The following is a 17,966-nucleotide window of genomic DNA, read 5'->3' on the forward strand; positions in this document are numbered from 1 at the left end:
TACATTTACTAGGAATGAACAACTGCCTGGACTGCCAGTGGTCTCAGGGGCACTCCCTTCAGCTGGGTTTAAGAAGAGAGGAAAGCTGGAAACCAGGAGGAGACTGGGTCTTGAAGGCCCCCTGTGCCCTGATTTCGCGAGTGACCTTGTAGATGTCATTTCACCCCTTTTCTACCTCCCTGTTATCAAATGCAGGCAGCTTGTTAGCCTAAAAGTGCTCTGGACTTTAGTGAAGAAGATAACTTTAGAAATTTAAGATGTTGTCTGCCTGAGTGCAAAGTGTTTGCGCTTATTTGTTTCTCTATTTTCAAGGCTGGGGTAGGGTGCACTGGTTAAGGGGGGTGGGTAGAAAGGAAGATGAGAAGACACTGGGGCCAAAGTCACTTGACTCCATCTCGACATCCTAGGGAAGCCAGAGGGCAGAGATCTGGCCAAGGGCGCATGCCTGCAGTCCCTCGACCAGCCGGGCACCCGAGAATCCAGCGGGCCTCCTCAGGCTCTGCTGTCCCTTGGGCAAATCCCATTGCGGAATCCAGGGGTGAAAATCGAAAGCGAGGCACGCCCCTCCCCCACTAGATGGCACTGAAACGCCTCGTTCGCGCTTTTCAAAATGCAGGAAGGGGAGAGAGAGAGAGAGAGAAAAAAAAAAAAGACAAAAAGAATATGGTGGAGGTGCGCTCATTTTGGCTCACAAGCCCCGTTGTGCAAAGCAGGGTGTCAGACACTCTCTTTTTCCCCAGGGCAACTCTTTACCCGGCAATGCCGGACCTCGACTTTGGGGTGAGGGTGAAAACGAGGGGTGAGCATTAGAGTGAAAAACCCAGCGTTTGATGCCGGGAGGGAGGCTCCCAGCCTTTGCGGCGCCGTCTCACGTGAGCAGAGCAGGGGGGCTGAAGTTGGGATGAAGCGGGGCTTGCCTGGGGCCCACCCGCTCAAGGTCTGGGGTCCGGCGCTACCTCCCAGAGCCCCTGCAGAGCCTAAATCCAGCGGCCACCCTTACAAAATGACAAACCCCGCATCGAGGTTTCTTTTAACCCCACCTCCCCTCCTCAACGCTGGAGCTCTCCAGCGTTTTCAAAATATCTACTAACCGACCACCCTCTATCCACCATTAATTTCTCTCCTTGTCTTGAGTGGATCAGCCAAATTTCTTCTTTCTGTTCCTGCCGAGGAGGGCGGGCAGGTGGAGGTGGGTGTGTGTCGGGGTGCCTGGCTCTGGCTTGGGACTGGACTGGGGCTGGCCGGAGAACTCCGCAGCCGCTCTCAGCTCAGTCCTGGGTGGAAATGCCTGTAGCTTGCAAGGTAGCGCCTGTGGCTTTCTGGGGGAAAAAAGATCAAATGCCTCCCAAGACACCAGCGACCCAAACCGGGGATGCAGGGAGCTCGCTTGGCCCCTTTGAAGGCCGACTCCGCAATAAGCAGTTAAATAACTGTGGTGGATTTGAGAGAATTTTCCATGGCTGAAAAGAGAAAACAGGAGCTGTAGGCAACATCCCTAAATTTATAATAATGCATGTAAACATGCTACATACCACATATATGTATATGTGCATAAATATGGATGTGGTTGGGCACATACCTATCTAGACACCATTGACTTGCCTGGTCAAAGAATAAGACTTAGACATTTCGTGCCTGGGAAATGGTGCAGTTTATCTTTAAGAAGACTAGAAAAATAAGAGATGAGGCTCACGTTGCACGGATGACATCACTAGCTTTTGGCTGCGCGCTCGGTGTTCTCGTCTGTGGGTTTTAGCCAAGGCTGCAGCTACCCGCGCCCGACGAGAGAGCGCGGCAGCGGCTTCCTCCGGCGCCCGCACCCGGGCGATGCGATTTCTCCAGTCCCCTGGGCGCAGCCTGGGCTCTCGCGCCTCCCGGGCACCAGCCGAGCCTGCGAGGCCTCGGAGCCGCCGCGGCTAGAGGAGGAGGCGACGAGGGGAAGCCGAGTGACCCAGCCTCCCTCCCCCACCCTCTCCCCATTCATCTCGGCGACCACCGCGCGCCGGGAGCCGGATCGTGGGACGCCGAGGCCGGGACGGGATTCTCTGCACGCTGTCGAGTGAGCCGGCATCTCGGCGCCCGGGTGGGCTGCGAAGAAAATGGTGCAATCTGAGAGCGACTGAGCCCAGCTGGGCAGAGCAGACGGGGTGCCAGAGTGCCAGGGGCTTTGGTGGCTGGAAAAAGGGGCGGATTGTTTGGAGGGGCCGGGACCGGGGTTTTCTTCGGTGCCTGCGGCATTTTCTTTGCACCTGGGCGCAGGCTCCCGGGGCTCCCGGGTGCCAGATGAAGTGAGGCGGCGGCGTCGCGGGAGAGCCGGGTCCGGAGGCGGCCGGGTGGACACTGCAGGCAGAAGACGGCGCTGGGAAGAGCTGCGTGACGCTCGGGGGCTGGCGGCTGGGCCGGCAGCGCGCCGTGGCGGCGTGACCTGTCCATGGTGTTGAAGGCGCGGTGGGCCGAGCCCCTAGCGCCGCGCGCAGTGAGCGCTGCCCGGTGCGCCCTCCGCCGCGCAGCCCGCCCCTCGCGTCCTCCAGCAGCCTCCCAGTCTCCGCAGACCCCAGGCCGGGACTCGTCCGGTAACGCCGCCCGGGTGAACACGCTGTCTGCCCGAGGGGCCGCCTGAATGGCGATGCCAGAGGCAGGGCACCGGGGAGCTCGCGGGGAAAGGTCGGCCGAGACCGTGCGTCCGCGGGGAGTGCGCCTCTGAGCGCAGCACGCGGGTCAGAAGGAGCAACCGACCTGCTGGTGACCAGATAACGGAGATTTTAAGAGGACCCGACACAAAGAGGAAGAACATATCTGGGTGCGCGTCCCAGGTCTTTGCTTGCAGACGGGGAGGGGGAGCGTCTCTCAGCCAGAGACCCAGGAGGGACTCGGAGAAGCCGGCCCCAGCACCTGGAGGTTTCTTTCGCCCGCCGGCCGCATCGGGGGCGTTCCACTTCACCCGGTGGTCCAGTGGCGCCTCCTGACAGCACCCCCCGTCCCCCTCAGAGAGACAGGCGAGTTCTGTCCCGTCACCATCCTGCACAAAGAAACCCCCGCAAGCCCCACCGCAGCCGAGGACACTTGGCATTTAGTTTCCGGCCCGAGGGCAGCGGCGCCCGAAGCCGGGCTGGGAGCCAAGGCGACTGCTTCGGGGCAGTCGCTTCCTGCGGGGCGGGGAGGGGGCGGGAGGCGGCCGCGCTGGGTTCGCCGCCGCCGGAGGCTGCACCTGCCTCAGAGGATGCCCAGGAGCCCGCGGGAGCCTCTCCGGATCAGAACTTTTTAGGCCGCCCGCCCCCATCCCCGCAGTCCCCCGGCCGCGCTCCGGTAGGCGGGGGCCGAGGGGGCGCCGCGGCGCGAGTCCCTCTCCTGCCCCCTCCCCCAGCTCGGCCGCCCGCCGCTTTGTTCCGGGTGCGGCGAGGGAAGGCGAGGCTGCGGCGGATCATGCCCATGGTGTAGCCGCCAAGCGGAGGCATGGCTGCCGGAAGGTTACTGCTCTACACTGGCCTCTCGCTAGCGCTCTGCGCCCTCGGCATGCTGGCCGTGGCCATCTGCTCGGACCACTGGTACGAGACGGACGCCAGGAAGCACAGGGACAGGTGCAAGGCCTTCAACACCCGCCGGGTCGACCCCGGCTTCATTTACAACAATAACAACAACTTGCCGCTCCGGGCGAGCCGCTCGCGCCTGGACCGCTGGGAGGGCAAACTCCTCCGGGCCCGGAATCGCCGGCAGCTGTTCGCCATGAGCCCCGCGGACGAGTGCAGCCGGCAGTACAACTCCACCAACATGGGCCTCTGGAGGAAGTGCCACCGGCAGGGCTTCGACCCCGAGATCGCCGCCCTCATTCGGAAAGGTAAGCGCCGGGCGCAAGGCGTGGCGCTGCGGAGAGCCCGGCGCCTCTAGGCCCCCGCAGCCCCTCGCGTCTCCTCCCCAGGCCACAGGCTATCAGGTCTCTGGGTTCCAGGCGGTCCTGTTATCCAGGCCTGGCTGAGCCTCGGGGCCAGAACTTGCCTCCCAATAGCTGTTAATGAAGGTTGCTGCAGGCTTAACTCTCTCCCCTGCCTCTCCTTTCGCGCTTCTCTGTCGGGATTCGAGTAGAACCTCATGGTCCAGGGTTCTTATCCAGGATAATGCTTCATCAGCCTCTGAGAAGAAGGGAATCTCGAACGTTGTTTGTGCTCTTAAAGGAAGCCCTTTAGGAGTCATGTGTCAGGGGTAGACGGGCTCCTAATAATTTTTGTTGAACTGATTTAATCAAGGAAAATTGGGGGAAACATTTCACAGAGAAGGCCTTATTCATACCAGAAACGTTTGCTGAGCGCTGTACTATACCAGGTATGGTGTAGGCACTGGTCATATAAACATCAATAAATCACAGCCCCTGTCCTGTAAGCAGCTCAAAGCCAGCTGACCAGCAGCATCATATCACAATTCTTTATGTCTCCTTCTGAAACAGTGGTTGACTGTAGTGACTTCTGTGCATCGAATATCAACAAGGTCTAATAAGTAAAAAAAAAAATAGTTCTTTCAGTAACATCGAAGTGGGCATGTCAGAGAAAAAAAAATAAGATTTTCAGAAAATGTATATAAAAATTCCCAAAGTGTATGTCAAAACACAAAACAAGCTGCATTTGCTAATGATAAAAATTTATTTGATACTTTAATATGATCACATTACTTAAAAAATTCTGCTTATCTGATGGAATTTGTAAACCTTGTATGATTTATACTTTGGGAACCATCCTGTTGTCAACCCACTGGAATATTGTTTGAATGTGTATTAATACTGCTCTGAAGAAAGGAATATGTTCTCTTCTATGGTACCTACATCCTAGGAAGATGTGCAGATTTTATGAGTCTGGTTTTTTTCCCCTTGTGTTTCATTCTCTTTAACTATTAAATGGGGATGTCAAGGTGACAAAGATACTATTATTTGCAAAGTTTTTGAGGCCAAGATATAAAAGCAGTTCTTAGTGTCTCATTATAATGCTGTGAGGTTTGCTGCTGTATTAAAATAATATTTATGAGAACTGATGTTCTTTGATGGATACAAGTGTGCAATTGATCAGAAAAAATTGTTAATTTGCAAAAAAGTCAGTTGTTTAAGAATGACAAGCAGTGGGTCTGGTCTAGGTGGCCAGGTCAGATATAGGTGAGGTGGCTTCAGAGACAGAATCTATCTAAGTGTTTGTTTTGTAGCTTCTTTAGAATGACTAGGGATTTTAGCTGATTTTGTTATGGGTGTGTTAATACAACCAATATCCCATTTGCTTCACAATTGGGTTCTTATTGGAACAAGGTGACCCATTTGGAGCACTACCACTTTGTAAAGATGTACAGAATATTAGGGGAGTCCAGAAGAGACCAACTTGGGTTTGGATGCCAAGGCAGGAAAACAAGAGGGCCTAGAATAGTTTTTGACAATGAGTCACCTTATAACAGTGTTGAGATTCTCAGATTTATAAACTGTTATTTTATCCATGATTTTCTGCTTTCTTTAAAATTGAAATGAGAGGAAGTTAGCTGACATGTGAGGGAGAATTCCTGTGAATAATAAATAGCAAACACTGGGAGAATTTGTTGAAGGATATTCTTACTTTTCCTTCCTTGAATGCCTTCTAGAATAAGACAGGTATCCCTTCTTGTGTTGGTTAACCCCACTTAGAGAAAGGGGGATGGAATTCATGGTTTCTGGCAGTTCCAGAGCTTTGATTCCCTGTTGCTCTGCTTGGCAGTCTGACTAGAAAGGTTGACTTGGTCTGTGCACCGGAGGGGTTGGTTGCCATAGTGACATGTTCTTCCGGTGAAGCTGGAAACACAGAGACAGGGAAAGGGATAGGGGAAGAATGTACAACATTTTGACTTTGTAACAACTGATTTTTAATTGCAGCAACAGAAAATGGACATGGCACAGCAGGGGTATTGAATACACTGATACCTAGAGTTGGCAGGGCATTGTATTTCACTTGAACTAATGGAAATGATGTTCCCCATCGCCCAAAATACGGCAATTACTGTTAGTGGCAAGCACCTGCTTACCATGGCTGTTTCTGTCCATTTGACATTCTTGTTAGCTATTATTGAGATAGATGGCATGCCAGCCTTACAAATCTTGAGAGAGTTAAGGTCACTATCTTCATTTTTAACCTCAAAACACGCTCTTTGAAAACCAGATCTTCCTTTTCTGAGCAGCAATAGACACATTTTGGAAATAAGTGCATGTTATATTAGTAGAATTCACAAGCAATTCCAATAACATATAGAACATAATTTTTACACTTAATCAGTGTTCCTCTTAGATGGGCAGATTTTATAAGGAAGTTAAAAAGAGAAATTGATATCCCTATATTTAAATGAGACATTTTAGAAAAAGATGTTTATCTCACATTATTCATTAGAAACTGCAAAAGAGATCTCAGACCTCTGTCTTCTTTGAAATATCTGCTTTGATTAAAATTCTGGAAGATATGTAATGGGCAAGGGAAAAGGAAAACCAGAGAAAAGACTTTAAAATCTGTTAATATATAGGAAAATTAGAGACTTATCTAAATGATCTAAAGAACTTAGTTATTTGTTAAATCGATGTTCATTACATTAGCAAGTGCTGTTTGTGCATTTCAACATAAAACCACATAATTAATAAGAAAACGAACATCAAATCTATGTCTAATTTGAAGGTAAAGTCCTCTGGATTCATATGCATTCTGAAATCCATTCTCCTCAAGGACCTTCTGCCATGCTGTACCCACACATATGCATTTCTCATCACTGTGTATTCCTTTGTTTGCATTTTTAAACTGTAAGTTCCTGGAGGTCAGGAAAGACAATCATTTGTAAAGTACGTTCACCAGATGCTTGGTATTTGGGAAATATTTCATACAAATTAGGTTCACAGAAATGTATCCATCCGAGCTTATTCTAATTATAGAAACACTTGTGTGAGAATTTAAGTAAAAAATTAGAAAATCGTGATGGGAAAATATGAATCAGTGTGGCTATCAGGCCAAGTTAATATTGCAACAGATGCTACATAATCTATGAAAGGACCATTTCTTGAGCTTTGCCAAAGAATAAGGAAGATTCTTTTTTGGATAACATGTCACTAAGCAGACACACATCACGTATGGACATTATTTTTCATGGTGGATAAGGTTTTAATTATTTCCTTCTTGGGGGTAAGATTGGATATAGGGTGCAGCAAGGGTAGATTACCCTGAATTCCCATTTGATGGCATCCATGACAAGTCTTAAATTAGGTCCTTATGTCTTCTTGCTTTTAAATCTCATCCATGTCTCCCTAGTAAGTGACTGCAGGCACTGGGGACAGATCAGTGACAAGATCAGTTTCTGAAATCCAAGAGACTTCCAGACCCTTAGGAGGAGGAGCTATAGGTAGGATTTTGTTCTAGGGAACTCTAAGGGAAAAATACATTATTTGATTTGTACTAAAATGTTATATTGATGTGGTTTGAAATAAGTAGAACTTCAACTGGTACTCTAAGAACTTTTTATGATTTGAAAATTGGCCTTATAATAGACTTTGACTTAAATAGTTCCCATAATCACAAAGTGGCTTTCAATACTCCAAAAAATGTTAAGAAAACATTCACATATTTAAAAATTAATAACAGGATCAGCAAATATTTACTGCACATGTATTGTGTGATGGGCACACATCGCTAGGATGAAGAAATGCATAAGATCTGGTCCTCAAAATTTTCATAGTCTGTTAGTGTCAGAGAAAATAGGTTACAACTACAGGATGACGAGAGCAGCAACAGAAACAGATGCAGAGGAACACAGAGGAAGTAATGGTAGATTGTGTTGGCAGTAGCAGGAGGTGGGCGGGAGGAGGTTAGGGAAAGTTGTCTCGAGGAAATGAAATCTGAACAAGATGTTTGATAAGGTTTGGAGGTGGGTGTGGAGGAAGGATATTTCAGGCAATGGGCCAGCATATGCACAGCCATAGAAGTGTGGAACAGCAGTTTGGCCTTGTGAATGTTGATTTCTGGGGCAAGGAGAAGGAGCGGACCAGGAGCTGGAGAGCAGGCATGGACCAAGTCAGGGAGCTCGTATATCAAATCCCCTATAGCTATGCTGCCGAGTTGGGGAGCCACGACCTACATGTGGCTGTTCAAGTTAACAATAACCAAAGTTAAATAAAATAGGCTGGGCACAGTGGTTCATGCCTGTAATCCCAGCACTTTGGGAGGCCGAGGCAGGTGGATCACTTGAGGTCAGGAGTTCGAGACCAGCCTCGCCAACATGGTGAAACCCCATCTCTAGTAAAAATACAAAAATTAGCTGGCCATAGTGGTGTGTGCCTGTAATGACAGCTACTCAGGAGGCTGAGGCAGGAGAATCGCTTGAACCTAGGAGGTGGAGGTTGCAGTGATCTGGTATCATGCCATTGCACTCCAGCCTGGGTGACAGAGTGAGACTCTGTCTCAAAAAACAAACAAAAATTATTTCCTTAGTTGTATTGGCCACATTTCAAATGTTCAATAGCCGTTTGTGCCTACTGGCTATTATATGGGACAGTTCAGATTACAGTGAACATTCCCACCATCAGAGAAAATTCTGTTGGACAGAGCCACGCAGAGCCTATAGCCTCTAAAAGAGCCAAGCACATAACTTTGTTTCAGATGAGTATAATTCCATGATAACTTGGGTTTAAATTTAAGTATATCATTCTACACTTTAAGAAACTTTGCTACTTGAATATATTGGGCAGAAGGCTTTAGTTCATGGCCAATTATGGTAAATCTATATTTTAATTTCCTATCGTCAACTCACAGAATTCTCACAAGCTTCTCCCTTCTTCCCTCCTGCCCTCTCCATCTCCATTAAACATCACTTGCAAAGTTGATGGGGTGGAAAAGAGATTAATGATAATTATAGCCAATCTTGATGCCAGGTCTCTCCTAAAAGTTTTACATGCATTAGCTAATATACTGTTCATAATAACCCTAGGAAGTATTAGTATTATTTTAAATTCTCATCCTAAAGTTGAGGGAACTGAGGCACATAAAGGTCAGATAACTTGTGAAGTCTCATAGTTAGTTAGGAAACGAAGGTGTCAGAATTTGAATTCTGGCTCCGGATGTGGGAACTCACCCACCACTCTCTACCATCATCTTAGAATCTATCGGGGCAGGAGTGAGGTGGAGAAGAAACTGGGATATTGATTCCACAAATTGAGAGGAAAAAGGAAATAATACTCTTGGAATCTCAATTCTAAATTGAAGTAATGCGAGTGGCTCACACACCCTGTTTTGAAGCTCACTGACCGAAGTGCATACATATTTTGTCATATAACTTTTGCTTATTTACTTCGCTTGCTGTGGTAGATGCTGAAGTTATAGACATGAAGGACACATTCATTCATTCAACAAGTATTTATTGAGGGCTTGTGGGCTGTGCGTCAGGTCCAGTGTTGGACCAAATGGAGAAGCTTACATTCCAGAGGGGAGAGATGGACAATAAATAAATACTCATGGCCAGGCGCGGTGGCTCACGCCTGTAATCCCAGAATTTTTGGAGGCTGAGGTGGGCGGATCACAAGGTCAAGAGATTGAGACCATGCTGGCCAACATGGTTGAAACCCTGTGTCTACAAAAAATACAAAAATTAGCTGGGCGTGGTGGCACACATGCCTGTAATCCCAGCTACTCGAGAGGCTGAGGCAGGAGAATGGCTTGAATCCGGGAAACGGAGTTTGCAGTGAGCCGAGACTGTGCCACTGCACCCCAGCCTGGGTGACAGAGTGAGACTCCATCTGAAAAAAAAATACTCATAGAGTAAAAATAATATCTAATATATGAATCATGTGTAATATAGCACAGGGTAGTGGGTACCATGAAGGTCTGCCCTTATGAAGCGCAAAGGGGAAGAATGACAAGTAAGGCAAAAATGAAATGCAGTCATGTGCCCCGTAACATTTTGGTCAAAGATAGACTGCAGTGGTCTCATAAGGTTATCATGGAGCTGAAAAATTCTTATGGCCTGGTGACATCATAGATGTCACAGTGCAGCAACCCATTACTCCTGTGTTTGTGTTGAGGCTGGTATAAACAAACCTACTGCACTGCCGGTAGTACAGAAATCTAGCACAAACAATTATGTACAGTATGTAATACTTGATAATAAAATGACTGTTACTGGTTTATATATTTACTATGCTATACTTTTAATCATTATTTTAGAGTGTACTCCTTCTGCTTGTAAAAAAAGTTAACTGTAAAACAGCCCCAGGCAGGTCCTTCAGGAGGGATTCCAGAAGAAGGCATTGTTATCACAGGAGGTGACAGCTCCATGTGTGCCATTGCCCCTGAAGACCTTCCAGTGGGATAAGATGCGGAGGTGGAAGACAGCAAGATTGATGATCCCAGCCCTCTGCAGGCTTAGGCTAATGTGTGTGTGTGTGTCTTAGTTTTTAACAAAAACGTTTCAAAACTTGAAAAATAAAAAATTTTATAAACAGAAAAAAGCTTATAGGATAAGGATATAAAGAAAGAGGCTGGGTGCAGTGGCTCACACCTGTAATCCCAGCACTTTGGAGGTTGAGGTGGGCGGATCACCTGAGGTCAGGAGTTCAAAACCAGCCTGGCCAACATGGTGAAACCCCGTCTCTACTAAAAATACAAAAAAGTAACCAGGCATGGTGGCACATGCCTGTAATCCCAGCTACTCGGGAGGCTGAGGCAGGAGAATTGCTTGAACTTGGGAGGCGGAAGTTGTAGTGAGCTGAGATTGCACCATTGTACTCCAGCCTGGGCAACAATAGTGAAAGTCCATCTCAAAAAAAAAAGAAAAAAAAAAAGAAACAAAGGAAATATTTCATACAGTTGTAAAGTTAAAAGAATAAAAAGTATATAAAGTAAAAAATCTACAGTGAGCTGAAGTTATGGTTGAAGAAAGAAAAATATTTTGTATACATTTGGTGTAGCCTAAGTGTACAGCATTTATAAGGTCTACAGTAGCATACAGTAATGTCCTAGGACCTCACTTTCACTGACCACTCACCTCTCACTCACTGACTCACCCAAAACAACTCCCAGTTTTCTAAGCTCCATTCATGATAAGAGTCTCCACAGGTGTATCATTTTTTGTCTTCTCTACTGCATTTTGATTGCATCTTTCCTATGTTTAGAAACACAAATACTTACCATTGTGTTATAATTGCCTACAGTATTCAGTACAGTAACATGCTGTTCAGGTTTATAGCCTTGGAGCAATAGGCTATATCACATAACCTTGGTGTGTACTAGGCTGCACCATCTAGGTTGTGGAAGTACACTCTGATGTCTGCATGAAGACAAAATCGCCTAACGATGCATTTCTCAGAACATATCCCTGTTGTTCAGTGACATGTGACTGTAGTTCCATACAAGGAGGCTTTGGGTGTTGCAGGGAAAAGAGGTGGCAAACCTAATATAGACTGGAGTTCAGGAGGTATCATTAGCTGAGAGGCCTCCACAGGCTGTTTCTTTCTGCATTCTTTATTGAATTCCTAGAGGGCAGGAACTGTTTAATTTCTAAAACACACTTGGGGTCCTGTACTTAGTAGGTTCTGAAAAACTGCTGATTGATTAAAAAACTTAAGACATACTCACTTTCAAAGAAACACATGCAAACATCCATAGTCTTGTATACATGATGTGCACCTCCTTGCATATACACCACGTGTATGCCCATATATAATAAATAAACACACTCATAGTCCCACTTCTCCTCCTCAATCATCCTAAAACTCAGCTAACCAGTGAGACTCAATGATTCAAGAAGAAAACCTGTGACTCACTGGGCAAATGAATGCATGGAGTAAAGAGATGTGTTTTGAGCACCTGCTGTGTGCAGAGCTCTTTGCTACGTGTGGAGGGAGAACAAAAAGGCATGGTTGGTTCTTGTCCTAAGGGAGCTTACACTCCAGCTCATGGTTTCCCAAGTTCATTGTCATGTGCAGTGGTATCCGGTGCTTCCTCAGGAGGTCTTACCTGCATCAATGGGATCAGGAATCAACTAGTCAGGGAACGCAGGAGTGAGCTCTTTTTATTGAGTCAACAAAGTCTAGAGCCTTTTTTTCTGTTGAAGAGGTCAGTTTATTTATTCTTTTACTGTAGGGTCAATTAGAGGATCAATACTGTATATTCCACTTTGGATTGTCAGTTAAAAACATTTCCCCCTCTTTGCTATTAGTAAGTAATCCTAGGCCTTCAGGCAGAATGCTAAACACACTCTGGGTTAGTTTGACCCATCATATACAAACACCCACCCCTCGCCCCCCCCACATATCTAGATGTTAGATGTTAGAATCACAAGCGTTTTTTTAGATGCAGATATATTTATAACTTACTACTCCCAAACAATACACAGAGAGAGGAGGAAGGGTGTGACTTGGTGGATGAATAGATGGAAAAATCATCCTAATGTCTTGATTGCTGTTTTTTAGAGAATTCATATACTCTTTTATGTGACTTATTTTCTCATATGTAAAATAATGTGTTTAGATTCTATAAACTCCAAGCCCTTTCACACTTTTACATTTGATGAGAAAGTTAGATTTAGGTATCAAAGAGTAGATAATAGGTACATGGTTGAGGGAGGGTGAAAAGAGGGGCAAGGCGAAAGTTGATGGGGGGTGGGAAGAGAAAGAGGGAGGGAGGGAGAGAGAGAGAGAGACAGACAGACAGACAGACAGACAGATGTGAGAGACAAAGAGATTTCTAAAGAGATCATCCTGGGTTCTAGTTTGCAATAGGAATAGCTAATTTCTTACCACTATAAAATCATGTAATAAAAATGAACTTTTCCTGTTTCGAATGGCTTGAAATGTGATGTGCAGTTCAGGGTTTAAAATGAAAAACCTAAGAGAAAGGTGATGATAGATGCACAACAGTGTGAATGTACTTAATGCCACTGGACTTTAAAAGTGGTTAAAATGGTAAATTACCCCCAGGAAAATAAATAAATACATTTAAACCCTCAATAGAGAAGGGAACTGGATTCTGTTTAGTGTGTGGAATACTTCATAGCCAAGGCTCTTCATTCATTCAGCACATTTTTTTTTTTTTTGAGACAGTCTCGCTCTTGTTGCCCAGGCTATGTAGCTGGGATTACAGGCACATGCCACCATGCCTGGCTAATTTTTGTATTTTTAGTAGAGATGGGGCTTTGCCATTTTGACCAGGCTGGTCTCGAACTCCTGACTTCAGGTGATACGCCTGCCTCGGCCTCCAAAAGTGCTGGGATTACAGGTATGAGCCACCACGCCCGGCCTATTCAGCACATTTATTGAGCACCTACTGTGTATTAGGCACAGCCAAAGTATGCTTGGGATGCAGAAGTTAGTAAAACATGAAATTCCTGCCCTTGTAGGGCTTATAGCTGAACATTTTTGAGCTTTAGATTTTTTTTGCTTTTTCTGAACAGAGCTTTTAAGGAATACCAATATATAAAACAAGGAAAACTAATGAATACATCCCTCGGGCCATTTAAAAATCATTGAATGGTGAAGAACATTTCACTGAACTTATTAAAAAAAATGTCTATTAAGCACCAAGAATGCCAGGCACATTACTTGAGGTGAAGGATTTTGAGTGAAATCTGTTGTTTCTGTCCTCATGGAGCTAAAAAGTGAGGAGATAGGCAGGTAAACTCACAAGTACAAGCCCCCTGGTTGGTTCTATGGGAGATTTCTGTGCTGGGAGCCTGGATGGCTGGGCCTCATCTGGGAGCAGTCAGGGCATGTTTTGCAGAAAAGGGGACATGTGATCCTAAGATGTTCTTAGAGAGGTATTTGTGGATTGATAAGGTGGAATCTCAGCCTCCCTTAAAAGTTATGAGCCCTGACTAGGTAATGCTTGTCTAGTCGCCCTGCCATCCCTGCTTGTCCCCCAGATGCCTGTCCTTCTCCTAAAAGGCAGCCATTGCTGCCCAAATTTTATAAATCATATCAGAGATAGTATATTCATGATGTTTAAAAACAGCAAGTATAAATATAAGCTGGTCAGCGAACAGGTGATTCAAAGAAAAAAAGAGTTTATTGTTTTGTAATTTTTTTTGAGACCGAGTCTTACTCTACTGCCCAGGCTTGAGTGCAATGGCACGATCTCAGCTTACTGCAACCTCTGCCTCCCAGGTTCAAGTGATTCTGCTGCCTCAGCTTTCTGAGTAGCTGGGATTACAGGTGCCCACTGCCACATCACGATCTCGGCTCACTGCACTCTCTGCCTCCCAGGTTCAAGTGATTCTCCTGCCTCAGCTTTCTGAGTAGCTGGGATTACAGGCTCCCAGTCACACCACGATCTCGGCTCACTGCAATCTCTGCCTCCCAGGTTCAAGTGATTCTCCTGCCTCAGCTTTCTGAGTAGCTGGGATTACAGGCTCCCAGTCACACCACGATCTCGGCTCACTGCAATCTCTGCCTCCCAGGTTCAAGTGATTTTCCTGCCTCAGCCTGCTGAGTAGCTGGGATTACAGGCACCTGTCAGCACTCCCGGCTAATTTGTATTTTTTTTTTTTTTTTTTTATTAGAGATGGGGTTTCACCACGTTGGCCAGGCTGGTCTCGAATTCCTGACCTCAGGTGATCCACCCGCCTCAGCCTCCCAAAGTGCTGGGATGACAGGTGTGAGCCACCGTGCCTGGCCTATTTTTTGTACATTTGTATGCACAGAGATGGCATTTAAATGACCTTCCAGGAGTCACTAGGATTCATCTACAGGTGATGTTTCATCTGAGTACAAGCTGCTGTGAGCATTCATAGAAGTTTGACAGATTTGCTGCTTTTATGGGAGACTGCAGTATCTGAATTATTTCAATTGATTTTTTTTTTTGGCGTCGAAGTATTTTGCCAAGAAAAGGCAATTTACTTTATATTAGGTCATCATCATGCATTTATGTCATTTCCTGCTTTTTAAAATGCCCTGCTGTTCTATATTTTGGAGCTCACTCTGTTGGACACTTTATTTGCTCTGGAGTCCCTCTCATTGAGTTTTGCCCTCAATTTCTCTTCATCTTTATAATAGTGATTCTATTTAGGCAATGCAGCTCCGTTTCCCCAAAGGCCTGGAGTATTTCGCAGGCCTGGATGGGCTAGGGTTGTTTTTACCTGAAAGAAGCTCCATGCTTGGGCGATGCTGCCTGCTCACTGGCACAACACTGGAGAGAGATGAGGCACTCTCTCATGAGGTTGAAGACGTGCGTGCCTGTGGCCCAGCCCTTCCACTTATGAGCACGTGAAGCCTGTCCAAGAATGTCCATGGCACCACTGTTTGTGATGGTATCACAAAATAAACAAAAGATGTAAATGTTCATTAATAAGAAGATAGATAATGATGTATGGTATATTCATACAATAGAAATGATCACAGTATATTTGAAATACATGTATTAATATTAATTTTTATTATTTTTTGAGACCAAGTCTTACTCTGTTGCTCAGGCTGGAGTGCAGTGGTGTGATCTTGGCTCACTGCAACCTCCATCTCCCAGGTTCAAATGATTGTTGTGCCTCAGCCTCCTGAGTAGCTGGGACTACAGGCACCGGCCACCACTGCTGGCTAATTTTTGTACAGCAGGGATGGGGTTTCACCATGTTGGCCAGGCTGGTCTCAAGCTCTTGACCTCAAGTGATCCGCCTGCCTTGGGCCTTCCAAAGTGCTGGGATTACAGGCATGAGCCATCATGCCTGACCCAATTAATATTAATATTAAAACATGTATTTCAAATATACTGTGATCATTTCTATTATATAACACATGTATGTTAATATTATTACATGAAGCACATGTATATATTTCCAAATGGATAAACACAACTTCGAGTAAGAAAGGTAGGGTGCAGAATGAAATATAGAATAGGATGCCATTTATAAAAAGTTCAAAAACAGGTAAAACAATATTAGATATTCTCTAAAGAAACATATTTGCATTGTATGCATAGAAATATGCATGAGACTAATAAACACAAAAGGAAGGATGGTATTTACTTTTCTCAAGAAAGGGAAAGAAATGGAATTGGGAAGGGTGCCAGGGAACTTCCAAAGCATCTATGATATTTTATTTATTTATTTATTTATTTTTTGAGATGGAGTCTTGCTGTGTCACCCACGCTGGAGTGCAGTGGTGTGATTTCTGCTCACTGCAACCTCCATCTCCTGGGTTCAAACGATTCTTGTGCCTCAACCTCGATTACAGGCACCTGCCACCACGCCCAGCTGATTTTTATATTTTTCAATAGAAACGGGGTTTCACCATGTTGGCCGGGCTATTCTCGAACTCCTGACCTCAAGTGATCTGCCTGCCTTGGCCTCCCAAAGTGCTGGGATTACAGGTGTGAGCCACCGCATCCGGCCTGATATTTTGTTTTTAAAAAACAAACAAACAAAAAAAAACAGAAGATCTGAAGCAAATATTCACATGCACACACATTCAAGCCACATGAGCGATTGTTACAATTCTGATAAAAAGGTAAAATTTTATTCAGATTGTGTTGTTCAGTGTGCAGGATGCATTTAAGGAAAATTACCAGAAAACTTTGTCTTTGGGGAAGTCTGTGGTTGACTTTTGTAAGTAGGGACAAGAACCATTTAGAAAAAAGGGGAATCAGTTCATAGCCAACCAACAGTTTTCCTTGAAATTAGCTATTAGAGAAGAGTGTAGACAGAATAACATTTTGCTTTATTCCCTTCTGATGTGTAAGAGGGGGAAATCAGGGCTTTACAATGATTGATCACTGAGATGGAGACTAATGGACAAGTCATTCCACCCCCTTTTAAATTTCCTGCTGCTTGTGGAGAAAAAAATCAAGAATTCCAAGAGCCAGAAAGTTGAACTGAAGTCACTTTTTCGATTAACTTGATCGTAGATTGAACTTTAAATAGATAGAGCACTGAGACAGAGAGTAGCCAGCTATTGAGGGTATGAGACAAACCCAGGATTGAGCACAGACCTCCCAGAAGGCATTTTTACCCCAGGGAAGAGAATTCAGCGAGAACTAGTAAAGAAAAGGTGAGAATTGATAAAAAAGAAACAGAGTATGTTTGTCTTCTTTAGCAGTTTTCATATCACTTTTGAAACTGAGTAGAGAATTTTAGTAAAACTTTAAGTCATTTTACTACTGATGAGTAAGGTATCAATCATTTTTTCTGAAGATTATGAGGGTGGCTTCAGCCAAGAGTCCCTATGTTAAGATCATGTGTTTCTGCCTTCTCTATTTATACAAACTATAGCTGGAATAGAAAAATCCCCTCAGAATTATAGCAAGAACTCCATTTTTCAGTTGATAATGCTTTAAAAAAACCAAAGCTGGCCTCTCATTACCAAGGGATCATTAAAGTTCCAAGGGATTTCAGGGGTGTTGAAGCAGAATAACTTCAGTGCTCATGTTCTGGTAACCACAGGGCTGGAAGAGATGCCCAGATGCAGCCCTGGACAGGCCTGTGCTGAAGGTCCCAGGTGGGTGATCTGCTTGGTTCTTGATGCTCTGCGGGGAGGGCAACATGTTGCATTTCATGAGGTGAATGACCTTCCACTTTGGAAAAGGCTGGCCTCTGTGTCTTCAACCTCTTCTCTCTCACTCCTTCCTCAATGTCAACATCAGTGGAGTGGAAGATGACTTGCTTGGCCCTTGTTCTTTTTAGTTGTGGCTTCTCTGCTTGCCTAGCTTTCTTTCCTTCCTCTTGTGCATCTCCTATGCACTCCCATGTGCTAGGTTTCCTCACCCATCCCCCTCCTGGGACTGCTCCTGAAAAACCTCACCTCCCTGGCTTTCCAGACACCATTTTCTACCAGATCTGTGTGTAGTTCTATTCTTATTCCTTCTCCTTTGCCAGTTTTTCTTCCTCAGACTGTGTAGATATCCTTCAGAATTCCACTTCTCTTTCTCACTCTTCACCATCTCCTGGATCAGTCTCAGCCATGTCTAGGGCCATTTTCTTTTATGCTCATGACTAGTCGCACTGGGAATCTCTAGCCAGTCTTT

The 17,966-nt window shown here is 45.4% G+C and overlaps 1 protein-coding gene across 1 annotated transcript in view; it reads left to right on the forward strand.

The window, feature by feature from the left end:
- The first annotated feature begins 2,317 nt into the window (after positions 1–2,317).
- The window catches only part of TMEM178B (transmembrane protein 178B), a 404,397-nt gene continuing 388,748 nt past the window's right edge, over positions 2,318–17,966 (forward strand). The window contains exon 1 of the mRNA XM_054496829.2: positions 2,318–3,835. Coding sequence (XP_054352804.1) covers positions 3,454–3,835 — 382 coding nt within the window. The 5' untranslated portion in view covers positions 2,318–3,453. The remainder of the gene's footprint in view (positions 3,836–17,966) is intronic.

This window comes from Pongo pygmaeus, chromosome 6 (genome assembly GCF_028885625.2).
Source record: "Pongo pygmaeus isolate AG05252 chromosome 6, NHGRI_mPonPyg2-v2.0_pri, whole genome shotgun sequence".
Classification (NCBI taxonomy): domain Eukaryota; kingdom Metazoa; phylum Chordata; class Mammalia; order Primates; family Hominidae; genus Pongo; species Pongo pygmaeus.